The sequence below is a fragment of the Halyomorpha halys genome, unplaced genomic scaffold, assembly GCF_000696795.3.
Source record: "Halyomorpha halys isolate HHAL.00 unplaced genomic scaffold, Hhal_1.1 Scaffold689.1, whole genome shotgun sequence".
NCBI classification, from domain to species: Eukaryota; Metazoa; Arthropoda; class Insecta; order Hemiptera; family Pentatomidae; genus Halyomorpha; species Halyomorpha halys.
Window position 1 is genome coordinate 659,559 of NW_027113663.1, and position 15,132 is coordinate 674,690.

At 29.3% G+C, this 15,132-nt stretch overlaps 2 protein-coding genes across 5 annotated transcripts in view; both read left to right on the top strand.

Annotated features, from left to right (window-relative positions):
- Positions 1-5,120, top strand: part of LOC106685400 (Extracellular sulfatase Sulf1) — a gene marked incomplete in the record, with an annotated part of 308,543 nt that extends 303,423 nt beyond the window's left edge. For 2 of the 4 annotated variants that reach the window (XM_067051057.1, XM_067051056.1), the window contains 7 exon segments: positions 599-979; positions 1,083-1,195; positions 1,440-1,624; positions 1,911-2,042; positions 2,362-2,562; positions 3,458-3,539; positions 4,267-5,120. In XM_067051057.1, coding sequence (XP_066907158.1) covers positions 599-979; positions 1,083-1,195; positions 1,440-1,624; positions 1,911-2,042; positions 2,362-2,562; positions 3,458-3,539; positions 4,267-4,399 — 1,227 coding nt within the window. 4 annotated transcript variants of the gene reach the window in all.
- A 6,328-nt stretch (positions 5,121-11,448) lies between these two features.
- The window catches only part of LOC106685394 (xanthine dehydrogenase/oxidase), a 39,947-nt gene continuing 36,263 nt past the window's right edge, over positions 11,449-15,132 (top strand). Inside the window, exons 1-4 of the mRNA XM_014428027.3 lie at positions 11,449-11,564; positions 12,751-12,794; positions 14,383-14,552; positions 14,692-14,852. Of these exons, the coding sequence (XP_014283513.1) occupies positions 11,545-11,564; positions 12,751-12,794; positions 14,383-14,552; positions 14,692-14,852 (395 nt within the window). The 5' untranslated portion in view covers positions 11,449-11,544. The remainder of the gene's footprint in view (positions 11,565-12,750; positions 12,795-14,382; positions 14,553-14,691; positions 14,853-15,132) is intronic.

Sequence of the window (15,132 nt, forward strand, 5' to 3'; positions counted from 1 at the left end):
ATAGAGAGAGAGAGAGAGAGAGAGAGAGAAATTCAAAATTTTAGTATTTCATCAAAAAATTAACAACCTCCAATAATCTAAATATAATCCATGATGCTCTAAGATTGTAACCCAACATGAGTTAAACTGTAGGTTCCAGTGTTGATTGAGTTTGAGAAGGTGAAGGATTCTGGTTGAATTTATTCCTGGGTCTAATTGGAATAATGGAATAATAACCCCATCAACCTCACAAATATTGAGGGTTGCTCCTAATCCTGAGAGACCACAATAGATAAGCACCTCGTTTCAAGAGTCCCTAGTTCAGATTGGTGTGGGTTTAATTTCCTCCTGGATCAGTTAATATTTATGTTGTGGTCAATATAATATACAAAATGATCTTATTTTCATTAATATCTTAAATTCATATGAATTTTATATAAACCTGACATATTTCATTAATCAAATTTAATTTCAGTAGATATAAAGAATTAATTGATATGATTACATTTTGCATGTTAAATAATGACAAGAAACCAGTAGTTAAAAAACAACTGGAAAACCACTTTTTTCAACAAAATCCATTTATAGGTGTCTTATAATCTAATATAATTTTTTATAGGAGATCAGACGTCATTTAAAAGAGAAAAGGCCCCACCATGCTTACGATCATAGCATAGAAGATGATGACTATGACAAGAGTTCAATACATGATCCTCAGTCTCCCGCTTTAAGCGAAGAAAATGAAAATCATAGTGAAAGCAGAACTTCATCAGGGCAAAGCTCAAATGAAGGGTTTGAATTAGAGAGACCAGTAGTAAGCTCATCGACAAGCTATTTAGGACATAATAAAACTGAGAAAGATGATTTCTTTACAAGCCGTGCAAGAAACAGGCACCGACACCATCATACAGTTGGATTCCTTGATGAATATTATCCTTACATAGTTGATGCAAAAGATCAAGGTCGCCATAACATTCACATGAGGCCTTTAAACAGAGGCGTATGTAATTCATTTATATTGTTATTTTTAGTCCATCAACAATATTATTTAAATTAAAATATTAATTTCAAATAGGTCTATAACAATTTTTATTTGTTTTTAGTTATCTTCAAATGATCCTTCTGATTTTGGAAGAAATGACCCCATAATGAGATACCCTAGTTTCCATCATAGACAATCACTTCCAAGGGATACTTGCTTCTGTGAGCCTGATTTGTAAGTATGAATACTCTAAAAATGAATGTAACATTTTCTTTGATATTGATTATCCAATTATGCAAAACTGGCAATATTTACCTTTGAAATGATAGCTAAACATTGTTATAAGATCAAAAATAAAAAGTTATCTTACTGTCATACATATTTTAAAAAGAATATTAACAGCCTTAAGAAAGTTTAACAAGGATACTTATCAATGAAATCGATTCAAATATTAAATGAAATAATCAATCACTTTTAGGCCACCTTATAAAGAAGAAAAGGAAGCAGCAAAAGAGGCAAGGCGGAAAGTAAAGGAAGAAAGGGTGCGTAAAAAAGAACGGAAATTACGCAGAAAAGCCAAATTGGAGAGTGAATGCCTCTCTGAAAAAATGAACTGCTTCAATCACGACAATGAACACTGGAAAACGCCTCCATTTTGGACTGGTAACTATTATTAAAAAAATACTTAAGCTATCGTTACTAATGAACTTAATAACAATAGAATAAAGTTTATGAGGAAATATTATGGAGCTTATTTTTACCATATCAGAGCTATTATTACTATTCAGTCAAAAAAAGTATTTTATTCTTTATAAGAATAAAAATAAAAAATTAAATACTGATCCTTCTTTTAATGATATGAGAAAACTTCAAAATTATATGCTAAAGACTGTATTTAAAGACACAAAGAGAAAATTCATACTTCAATTCTTATTTATTTATTTTTTAGAGGGACCATTCTGTTTTTGCATGAATGCAAATAACAACACTTACTCATGTTTGAGGACAATCAATGCAACTCATAACTTCTTATACTGTGAGTTCATCACTGGGTTGATTACTTATTACAACCTTAGAGTAGGTAAGATATCAACAAACTACATCAGCTATAATATAACTAATTGCTAATTCGAAAAAAACACTTGCTACACTTGAACATATATTTATTGAATCTTGTAATAAATAGAAATATAAATCTAAAGAAATGCTAATTAAATTAGATCATGCATACACTATGAATATACTTTTGTATGTCCAAGTACATGTTAATGTAGAAAGAAAAGTCATATTAGCATGATTATCACCCTTTTCAATGTTCTAAATAATCAAATATAATTAATAGAAACAGTTTGTTTTGTTTTTCTAATCACAAATAATAATAATGTTTTAAAATTTTTCAGATCCCTTTGAACAATGGAATCGAGTAAATATACTAACTAATGAAGAAAAATCTTACCTTCATGACCAGCTGGAGCACCTTAAAAGCTGCAAGGGCACTGGGGATTGCACTGTTGGTTCAGCTGCGCAAGGGAACCAAGGTGCATTTTCGCCGCCCCCAAAACCTCTAAAAAGGAGGAAGTATCATAATGTACCTGACTTTAGTAAGTTCTTGATCTTTGACAAATTAATATAAGCCAATTAAAATGCAAATATCACTTGAGGAACTGACTTGATAGGTTCATGAATCATGAGAAAATCTTGTTTTATTAAAAAAACTTGTTACAGCCTCTTGTACTATTTACTTCACTTGAGTTATAAAGATTCACTAGTAGTAAATTACCAGTTCTTAAGTGATATCTTTTTTTTTTTTTTTTTATAATTACTGTTAAGATGGATTCAATTCTGTATAGAATTAAAAATATATATAATTTCAAGTAAAAATAAATTTATATTGGTACATTTGTTTATCATAAGTTGGTGCTGAAACAGCCTGTATAATAACATTCTACCAAGCAAAGATCATACTATGTACCTATATTTTTAAAAAACATTTTTCAAGAAAAATTAGACATAAAAAACTTGGAAAATCATTTGTAGGGTAACATCTAACTCAGTTGTGGTAAATAATTATATCTGTCTTGATAGGGCAGCAGGAATCTTTTAACTTTAAAACGTCATATGCAATAGTTTGTTTTAAATTTAACATTCATTGAAACTTTAATTAAATTACTGTTCTTATAATATTCTTACGTTCCCCTCTGGCTCTGACACTGACTTCAGTAATCATATAAGGAACTATAGTCTTAAGCTATTACCAATAACTAGTCATAAGTTAGTATATAATGAATAGTTACTACTTCTTCCACTCAATGATTTAATTCCTACAATTATATCACCTATTTTGTGAACACCAGGTTATCTTAAACTGCACAAACTTTCAGCACCCCATACACCTTGGTAATGGGCCTACAATGTTTAATACTAATGTAAATTCAATGCTCTAAAAAATGTATCCATGCTTTCTTAACCTCAGCTTATGTCATGCTTTCGCTTTAGTTCACGGCTTTTACTTGCACAACTACCCCCACCTTCTCAAGCAACCAAGGAGAAAAAAGTTCAGAAACAAATTTATGAATAGGTAAGAGAGACAAGAGAGATGAGACTAGATCACTTAATAAGTAGTGTTGTGGCTTGAGTAAAATAATTGTTTGAAATTTGAAAACATACAAGTACCTAGTAATTATTCTGCAGTATTCCACTACTTTACTTTTTCTATTTACTAAACACTTTCATATTAAAATTTTGAAGTAGAATTAAAAAAAAAATTGAATGATTTTTGAACCAGCATGTTGAGTTTTTAGACATTTAGTGCATGATTAATACTTTTTCTTTAGTACTAACTTATTTCTCTTGATTCAAAATAAACTGCATGGATTACAAAGTTACATTACATAAAGTTATTTAAATAGAGTGGATCAGTTTGTAGTAGCAAGTAATTGTAAAGTAATGTAGTAATTTCTAAGATCATTTATTGGTCCATCAGTAGAATGATGGATATCTGTTTCTAAACAAATGAGTAAATATTTTATTTTCTGAGAATTTCAGGTTATTAAAATTATGTTATGTACCTATTTAGTTTTAAATTCAAAACTTAATAACAATGTTAAAGCCAAATTTTATAAAATTAAATTATCTTGTTTTATTAATCAAATTTTATTCCTTTTAATTGACTAAAATTATAATTTTTAAACTAATTGTCAAATAATGCTAATATTTTAATAAATTTATTACTGCAGACATCAAAAATAAGTTTAGAAAATTCTTAACATATTCTAGTATAAAACTAATTAAAATTCTCATTTAAGATGGTGGAGGAGGAGACACGGAAGGCCTGACTGGAAGATTAAACGAAGAGAGACAATTCGGCAGCCGAAGCAGAGTGAAACAAGTTTAACTAAAAAAGGAATTACTAACATGTTCCATAAACGAAGTATGTAACCTCATCAGACTGTATTAGTATTGCTATTTTTTGAAGAAAGAGAAATTGAAAAATTCAAAGCAATAGTCTATTAGTGTCGTAATTATAGCTTTGTTTTAATCACACTTGTATTCCTAGTCTATACCACTAAAATTTAAAAAATATGTAAAATTTTCATTAGATATAGTTTATAACTTATAACAAATATGAAATCATGATATCACTACGAATGCTTTCAACTGTCATGGGAATAATGTTCATTTGTATATAATTTAAAACTTATGTTATGAATTAACTTTTTTTATAATTTTATGTACCAAATTAGATGTATTATAGATTATTTATTTCTAGACAACTTTATTTATAATTTATTAGAAATGTATTCATTACTTAAACACCCACTTCTATTTTACAATATTACAAGTATAAAGTTAATAAGTATATTACTTACAATCCTTAGTGTGTCTTCCACTACATACTTCATTTCCAATAGTTTCACTTTTTCCCGGAAAAATGTAAATAGAATAAATTAAATTGTAATATTCTATATTTATTTTGTACATTACTGTAAAATACTCTTTGTATACAATGATCAATCTCGTTTTAATTTTAATGAGTAGGTCTAAACTGCAATGTTAATAATGTAATATAATGTTATTAATTTATTGCAAACTCTGTTATGACTTTAATGTACATAATTTTTACTCATAAATAGAGTTTTACACCTGTATAAAGGAAAGATCATTGTGAATTTTTTTTCAACCTTATTTTAACCCAGAAAAAAAAAAATTGAAATGTATTAAAATATGAGAAAATAAATGTTCATAGAGGCTATTATTTAAATTATTTAGACATAGCAAGGTAAAACAATTCGCACAATCACAAGTATCATTCTAGTTTGTTTAAGAAAAATTCATTATTTTTCTTTCATATTGTACTCTGAATGTCTAAAAAGTGATTGATTTGCTTTATGAGAAAAATATTTGACTACTACTGAATAAGGTTAACACTTAACAATCGTGTAAAACTGCCAATAAGAAACAAAATTGTTGGAGGGAAAATCTAATTAAATTAAAGCCTGTGCATTAAACCGCCAATTTCACTTAGTACTGGTTTTAACACTAATTACAGAGGCTGTGTGCATATATCCTATACAAAGTGCTTGTGAAGAAAACAAGCTCCGCCGGCGGGAAATTCAAAATACTTTCTTTTACAATAATTATTACTGCTTTAATTATCCCACTGTTGTCAACTTCCAATAGCTACGCCCGCTCAAAAGAAATACAAAATAAACCACAACGGATCCTTTTCAGTGGAGATCTCACCTATGCTAATCTCTAGCATTCTGTATAAATGATAGAATATGGGATATTACCTGAAATATAACATCTAACGGGTTGTTTTCAACATCCAATCTTCAAAATAACACAATCAATTATTTCAAATTATAAATGTTAAAACAGAAAAAAATGATTTGGACTCAGAGAACCTCAAAGCGTTTATTTTCATTGAAAAATAGAATTCGAAATTTTTCACGATCTCAATACCTCTCCTGACTATATATTCCATATTCAGGTAAGTATAAAATAGCATTAATTATTTAGGAATTGCAGTGTTTTTAATATAAAGTAAATTTGAACCCTCTTCGGCAAAAAAAATGATGACTATTTATGGAAATAGATTTATTTGCGTCTACTAACAATATGTTCAATATTAGCGTTTTCAAGCATCAAATTTTTTCATAATTAGTGTCTAGATGTCACTCTCACTCGGTAAAAAAAACTTCCAGGACTCATTGGGAGGTATAACATATGCATTATCGAATTTCAACATTAAAAATATAAATTGGTAACAATACATGGCATTGTTGAATTGAGCTAAATTGGAGACATTTCCTGTTGGCTGAAGCTTTTTTGTGAACATGTGTACCGTTGTTTTGTGTACTATTACAGTGATAGTTATTAGATTAATAATAGATATTATTTCAAGAAAGGCTGAAATTCACTTTCAAGAGCAATTAACTTTAGTATATGTTAAATAATGAAATTGATAAACTTTTCCGTGTTTCATAAGTCGTATTCATTAATATTGAACCCGCATATGTAATTAGGAACTAACCAAAATTTTTACGAAATTTTATTTTATAAACTAAATCGATATTTCGTTCAAGAATTTTTATTTCGCAATAATAAATCCAAGGGACAGCGTTGCTTTATAACATTATTTAGTCCGAAAGCTCGAGAAAAAAAAATCGAGATTATCTGATGAAAACTTTAATAGCACTTTTTAAAATCTTTATTGCATTCCCAATAAAGAAATGAGAGTCTACCAGTCAGACCAAATTTTCAAAATAACATGCTACCTGCAAAAATGGCGGTTGTTTCAAAACGTTAAAAAAAAATCATATTCATATGCAAATATCATTAAAAAATACTTTAAACTAGCTTTAATTGGCGCGATGACAGACATCTGTATGTCTAATGGTTCCGGAGATTCGGTATTCATAAAACCAAAAGTTTTGCCCGAACAATTATAAATCAACATTTTGTGAATTAATTTTGGCAAATATCATGAAAACTGCCACTCCTATGAATATAAACACCATGGACTAATTTATAGCATATTAAACTAGCTTTAATTTGTCTTATGATTCCTGAGATAGAGATTCTCAAAATAAAATCTCTATCGATTTTTTAGTACAGTTTTTATGAAATGTTGCTTTCTAAAAATGTGTATCTCGGGAACTGTTGAAGGTAAATAGCTCTTTTAGGGCTCAGAGTTTGGCAAATTTACCCTGCTTTAAATAATGTTCTATTCCTCTAGTACTGTAAGTAGTTTTTAAGAAATGTAGCCCCGAAAGAAAATTTTTTTAACGAATGAAACAGCCGCTATTTTGATCTGACTGGCAGACTCTCAGACTCTCATTTCTTTATTAGCAATGCAATAAAGATTCAAAAATGAGCTATTAAAGTTTTCATGAGATGTCGATATTTTGCATATGCTCTGGGACTGATTATATATAAATAGAGCCTTGAGTTTTTTCGCGATATAAAAAAAAAACTATTAATATAGATAATACTTATTTTTCGTTCCTGTCTGTCGCTCTGTGATAAAATTTACGTTTCGGGACTGAACCGTTGGTCCGATTTTTATGAACTTTTCAGAAATTGTGAAGGTTGGTTGTTTTTGGTGGTTGTTGCATTAAGATGTTTCTATACAAATGCTATCAAATTCCGCAATGTATTTTCTTCGGCACGGCTAAATTTCTAGATCAACTCACTTAATTTGCCCCAAATTTAGAGGAAAGTATGGGACTAGTGTAAAATGGGTCCATTATCCAATTTATTCTATCCCATCAACTCCTTTATGCTTCTACCGGTATTTCAATGATGGCTCATCCTGTAAATACATTTTAAAGTATTGTCCTTGACATGAATTACCTATCCAAAAAGAATATTCAGAAAAAGGACTATTCCAGGAAATTCAATTTTCATCAAATAAAATAAGACGATACAGAAAAAAAGAGTTAAAACAGGAAGGATGCTATACTGATCCAAATACATGAGATAGATTTTTTTAAATTTAACATATGTAAGATAAAAAACTTTTAACTCAGTTCTAATTTTTTTTTTATTCTTCACTGGAGGCCTGAAGAATAAAACAAAGTAAGGTGCCCGCCCGGCCACACCTACCTAATGCAGAGGTTAATAGTTAAATTATTGTTAAAGCTTCATAAATGTTACGTTAAAAGTTCATTAATACCATCATGCGCAGTTAGTCGCTCAATTAGTCATTACTTGTTTAAAACCAATATTCAGGAAACAGCTGGGAAAATTAGACTACTTGTTCAGTAATTAAAGATGCATAGTACTTACTCAGAACCAAATATCCATCTGTTTATTCACGTTATCTTTTCTGAAACCAAAAACAATACATCCAATCATAAAACCTAGTCACAATTTAACTCATTACTTATTCAAATAAACAAGGAAGGATTGGTATTGCAAATAAATGCATAGGAAAATTACTTCATAATGATGAATCAACATATAATCTAATATGAGGAGAAGATGGTTGGGGGTGCGGTCAATGAAACACAAATAAGTATGACTAACTTATTTTAATGTGCCGACGTTTCGGCTAGAGTTTCTAGCCTTCTTCAGGGCTAAAAACAAAACAAGATAACAACCATAAGATAATAACTACAGTAAGTATAGAAATATAAAAAAATAAAATATAAACAAAATAATTTTACACAAACAATGAATAGTTTTACAAGATAGAATTAATAAAATTAAGTGATGAGAGAAGCGGGAAATAAAATGTAGACATAGGTAATTGAAAAAGTGGGTACAATAACTTAATTAAGCAAATTAAATAAAATAAAATAAAAGTTATATAATGTGTAATAAGTTATTGTACCCACTTTTTCAATTACCTATGTCTACATTTTATTTCCCGCTTCTCTCATCACTTAATTTTATTAATTCTATCTTGTAAAACTATTCATTGTTTGTGTAAAATTATTTTGTTTATATTTTCTTTTTTATTTTTTTATATTTCTATACTTACTGTAGTTATTATCTTATGGTTGTTATCTTGTTTTGTTTTTAGCCCTGAAGAAGGCTAGAAACTCTAGCCGAAACGTCGGCACATTAAAATAAGTTAGTCATACTTATTTGTGTTTCATTGACCGCACCCCCAACCATCTTCTCCTCATTTATCATCCACGGTCAACTATCTCTCATAATTATAATCTAATATATTGTAACATACATATATATATAAAAACATTAAAATTGGTATTAAAATCTTGTATATATTCGTGTTTTTCTTTCACTTACCTATATGTGGTATTATGTATAAGAGGAAAATATTGCGATCGTGAAATATTTGGACTTCGTGTTTTCGTAGGAAACGCACTTTTTAAGGTTCTCTGTGTCCAAACGATCAAGTTTCGCAAAATGGTCTGTGTGAGAACAGTCTAGCTCAAAAACGCTCCCAACTGGAATTACATATTTAAAGCGGACATATGTCGGGAAAGTCACAGTAATTTTTTCGAACTGATAGTCCACTTTATATAATCGATTTTTCTGCTTTTCTCGAAAACGGCTCTAACGTTTTTTTATTAAACTCGGCACATCAAGGCACGATTAAATGCTATTTAATATCAGTTAGGTTTTATCCTCATTAAAATAGTATAACAGGACTTGAATGCCGAATTTTTAAAATGGCTTCCTGTAAAATACCATTAATTTTTCTTCTTTGAATAATTAACCATTTCAAATTTTTATCAGTAATGAAAATATACATGAACTATGAATGAATTTGATAATTAATTAGCATAATTAAATTTGTATCAGCATGTCATGGTATTAAATTTTAACAAATTACATAAACTACTTTCACTTACGCAAGTACTCTATTGACATGTAACGTCTGAGTTTCAGCTAAGTGATAATGCTAAGGAGTGACAAAAAGGGCGTTATGGATTTTATGACTAGACAATAATGATTCAAAGAGAGATGGAAATGTGAGTCCCAAGGAATATATTAACAGAAAAATAAAATCATTCGCATTCAGATGGTTGATCTTTCGAGCTATGTTAACAGCCATACTTGTAGAATAGCCTACAACGCCTTTTATTATATATTTAATTCTCAAAAGACAAACCAATACCCTTGAAATATAATAATAATAACATCCTTTATTTATTTTGGGACTTGTCCCTTTCGAATAATATTACAGGTATCGACTAAAGGCCTTTAAGTATAATACAAAATTTTAAAAATGAAAAATGAAATTATAAAATATTATAATATATTAATAATAAATTAGAGAGAAAACAAAATTCATTTTCTGAGACCTACCACAGACTGCGTTTTTTTCAGATCCCTCTAAGCATATCTTTTAGAGACAAATCTATGCTACAAAATTTTGGGACGTATTACCTAATTCTGCCAGTGGTCCTAGGAGGAATGAATATTTAGCTTTTGTTGAACTGATTACCAGTTCGGTCCCCTTGTTAGTACATCTCGGCCTCCACATGATGATGAAACAAAATTAAATGAAAAAAAAAAAAAACGGTCGGGTTTGGGAAAGAGAGAGAAGAGATGGATAGAAAGGTTAGAGGGCGATGTTAACAGAGTTGGTGGGACCCTTCCTGCCCGGGTGATAGAGTGAGAGAACTGAATAATGGGTTGAAGGAAGCGGCAAGGTTATAAAAAAACTCAATGTTTCACTGCAGTTCGATATGAAGTTACGTATAAGTCTGAAGATCTTGAACAGGTGTGCAAGTATTTAAATTGGAGACCGAATGCACGATAGGTGCTGGGACTAGATAACTTGTTAGTGGATGGTAACAAAGAAATATTTACAACTTAAGGAGGAGAAGTAAAGCTATCTCAACTCTTCGTAAAATCGGATGACGGAGCTGTCCCCTTAGACCTGGAAAATGAAAGGTATAAAACAAGTAATCAACCATTTTAATCTTGCTTCGAGATCCCGTAAATCGTGCAACAATAGTCAAAGTGTGGAAATATTAATGAGATGGTTGTTGTTGGCTGGGGCTTTAGGGTGTAAAACCCTGAGGTCATCAATGCCCATGAGGTAAACAGGAGCCCATGATTTTAAAAGGAAGTATATGCCAAAGGTAATTCAAACCTTTAGAGTTGAAAAGGTAGAAACGAAATAATTGAGAGATGGTTGTCATGTTGTGTATAGGCTACCATGTAAATCGTATTTAGTACAATAGAACTAAACAAAAAAAAAAAAAATAATTCCCACAAAATGGAAATTAAAAAAAAATATAATTTTTGTACAAGGGTATAAAACAGAAAAAAAGAAGATAGAAATAGTATAGAAACTATACTGGCAGACTTATATATTAATTTATTTTTAATATTCTGTTTACCAAAATTTTAAATTTAAGAAGATATCAGTGAGTAGTCCATCCATCTACTACAATGGGCCAAATATTTTTAACTTTTTAAGATTCAGTACACAAACTTGGCAGCTGCATTTATTTATTTCTAAAAATAATATAATCACTGTATGAGGAAAAGTCTGTTTTAAGTGGATTGTATAATCTAGTTAGGAGATAGTCTACTATCCCTCCTACTTCTTACTAGACTCAGTCGTCTCTGAAGCAGAAGCTCCTAGCATCATGGACTGGTTAGAGCAAGGGTAAGGATCTTTCTATTCGCAGAGAATGAAAATTATTATGTGGATTGAACATCTTGAATAGTTTTATATTTCTTTACCAAATTAACATATTATTATGCCGTTATATTTACTTTTAATTTGAAAAAAATCTGGATTATTTTCGCTTCTTTAAAATGTTTAAGACATTTTTATTTTTTAAATTAAAATAAATTGTCGGTTAAAGGAAGTATGATTTGCACTAGTTGTTATCAGCTCCTGTCGGTTAAGAATTGAATTTCCTTCTCATATACCTGCCAAATTCATTTAAGAGGACTACCATCAGGTGGCTACCAAACTTAAATTTCTGTACCATTAATAATGGATATAGTTTGCAATTCATGATTAAAAATTACATTCATACACACAAACACATCATCAACACATGAGAATATAACTTTCCCTAATAAATTTAAATAAAATTGCCATTATTTAAGTGAACTAATAAACAACTCTAACAAGAATACATTTCTTATTTTGTTCACATTAATAATCTTAAGAAATAAAAGATTTTTTTCTTACCTACTTTAAGTCAAAATAATGTAAAATATGCAACCTGGGGTAGATATCTTAATTCTCAATAAAATTGTATTAATTAGAAACTAATACTTAAAAAAAAGTTACATCATTTTTTGTCAAACAAGATTATCATCATTGAACAATACTGTTTGGAGTAGAAGCCATCTTCTTAATTCATATAAGAAGTTTTTACTTAGTAAGCTTATTTTTAAAATGTTATGTATAATTTAAAATTAATACTACTATTCCTCTGTGAAAGTGATAGAGAATAATATTCATTCTTTATGGGTGCAACAGACCTATATAGCAGTCCTTGACTCGCTCTTTGCCTTAACCCAGTCATCTCTGTTGGCTGTGCACCTGATGGATATTCAATTTTTTCTTAGATCCTCTTTTACATTACCCATCCATCTTGCCTCCGGTCTTATCAAGACATAATTATATCTGACTTTCCGTGATAAAGCCTTCTCACTGTCCTCACTTCATCTATTCTCAGGACATGTCCCAACCATTTCATAAACTGAACTCAAGAGAAATGGGAAATAGATCACCTCACACTGAGTAGTTTGTTCTTAGGCAGGGAACTCCTTCCTACAACAGAATAATAATAGTTTGTTTATGTAAAGGTTAACATTTTCTGTTTTTTTTATAGGGATACATCAGTCACATTTACTATTAATGGAAAAGTATACACAGGTAAGTACATCTGGTTTGAATAACTAATAATAACAGTGATCTTTCAAATGCAATATTTTTCTGTTTCTTACTGAGCACTTCAGACTAACATTATTAGCTATAATACTAGTTATTTAGAAAAAAGTTAGGTTTGATTTCTTGGTTACGTTATTATATATAAGAAAAATATTATTTCAATTAAAACTTTAAAATCATTTATTTATTCTTATAAATTTTCCTTCCAATAAAACGTTTTTAGTAAAGAAATTTAAAATGACTAATATTATTTGATTCAATAACTCAAAATTACTAAACTGAATTTTTTTAATGAATTATGACAAAACAATTATTAATTCACTCCTAATTAATAATTTATTATTTATCTATTTACTTTTGGTTTTCTGAACAATTATCATAACAGATATAATTGGTCTAACCTTTATTATTACCAAACTGTAGTAATAAATAGTTAATAATATATAATAATAACTAATAAACAGTTAAATAATATAACTTCTAAAATATTAAATATACTCTGAAAATTAAAGATAACTCCTAGACATTATTTCACAATAATTAACTCCCAAAACTCTGTTCAAAAGAAGAAAAAATCATTCTTCAATCCAAAAAAATATATAATTTAAAGCATTAATAAAAGTAGTTGTAAATGTCATTTAGATGACCACTAGAACTTATTTTTAATTAATAAATTAAATTATGTCCCTGTTTATTATCAAAACAATACTTCTTTTTTTTTTTCTCACTACCTTGTCAATTCTGATAAATGGGAGAGAAGGGGCGGTTATCCTACAAGCAACCAACCTATTCTAACCATGGTGGGAGTGCCAAGTTTTCATTTCATGCACCATACTGCAAACTCGAGGTTACTAAGATGATGCCTCAATTTCCTTGGTTAAAAACAGCCTCCAAAACAACAATAACTTACAAAATGATTATTAAAACTTCTTTTGGGTAATAAAATGATATATCTATGGGAGATCTAATCTCTTTCTGATTACAAATATTCCCATTTATATGTTATACATTGTTTTCAATTAAACTACATTCTTAATTCATCACATCTTAGAAGTCTAATTAAACTGTTTAATATTCTTTTTTTTTATTTTGAATTGGTAATTAATTAATAGTTTGGGTTCATTAAACAAATAGGAGTTAAATATTTCAATTTTTTTTTTCAACATTATAATATGCCGTATATTATAATTAGGATAAAAGAAAAAAATCATCTCTTCATGAAACTTTAGTTTACAAATTAGGGAGTAGAATACAAAATCTTAAGAGTCTTCAAATGTTAAAGAGGTGAAGTTCAGTTTGTCAGTGTAGAAATAAAATGTAATTCACACTCCAGTAAAAAAATATATACCATTTATGAAAAGATTCTAAGTCACAGGCATTATTCATATCTTTTCTTTTGAGCTAAATCAATTTTTAGATCTTAAATTCTATAACCTGTTAAAATTTATAATAATATAGTTTTACTGTTCAATTGACCTTTTTTTTTATTAATTTTTTGTCTCTACTATTATGAAAATTAATAAATGTCAATTTCTTAAGGCTCTTTATTAAACTATCATTTTATTTAAATCAGCTGGCTCTGATGTGAATGCTGACACCTCTCTAAACACCTACATCCGAGAATATGCCAACCTTAAAGGAACCAAATACATGTGCAAAGAGGGAGGATGTGGAGCTTGTATAGTAACCATGACTACAACAAACCCTGCAACAGGCCGAGAAAGAAGTTATGGTGTCAACTCAGTAAATTTGTTATTCTTGTTACACACTGCAATAAAATCAAATAACCAATAAATTAATTTTTTTTACTATACATATGTAAATATATTACTTTCAAAAACCTGTGCATTTTTAAATACATAATTTATTTTCTATTATTCAGTGTTTGGTGCCTATTTTGTCTTGCCAAGGAGCAAAGATTACAACTATTGAAGGGATTGGGAACAATCAGATGGGCTACAGCAAGGAACAGAAGGCTATTTACACTTTCAATGGTACCCAATGTGGCTATTGCACACCCGGCCAAGTAATGAACATGCACAGGTACTTAATGCTGAAGAAAAAAAAAAAAATAATACTTCAAAAATATCTGTAAAACTAAACATAAGTATATTCATTCATCTTGTGTCATCGAATCAAGTATTAATGAAGGTGTACTGCTACTGATGTTGAAATCTTGTTATATACTAAGAGAGTACATTACCTTACATTTTCTTAACTACTTTCTAGCCATTTCGAGCATATAGGGTGTGGCTGCAGTGAGGTAGTATGCTAGGCTTGAATATGCCACTGCTACCAGTAATCAACAATTTATTTGTTTGTG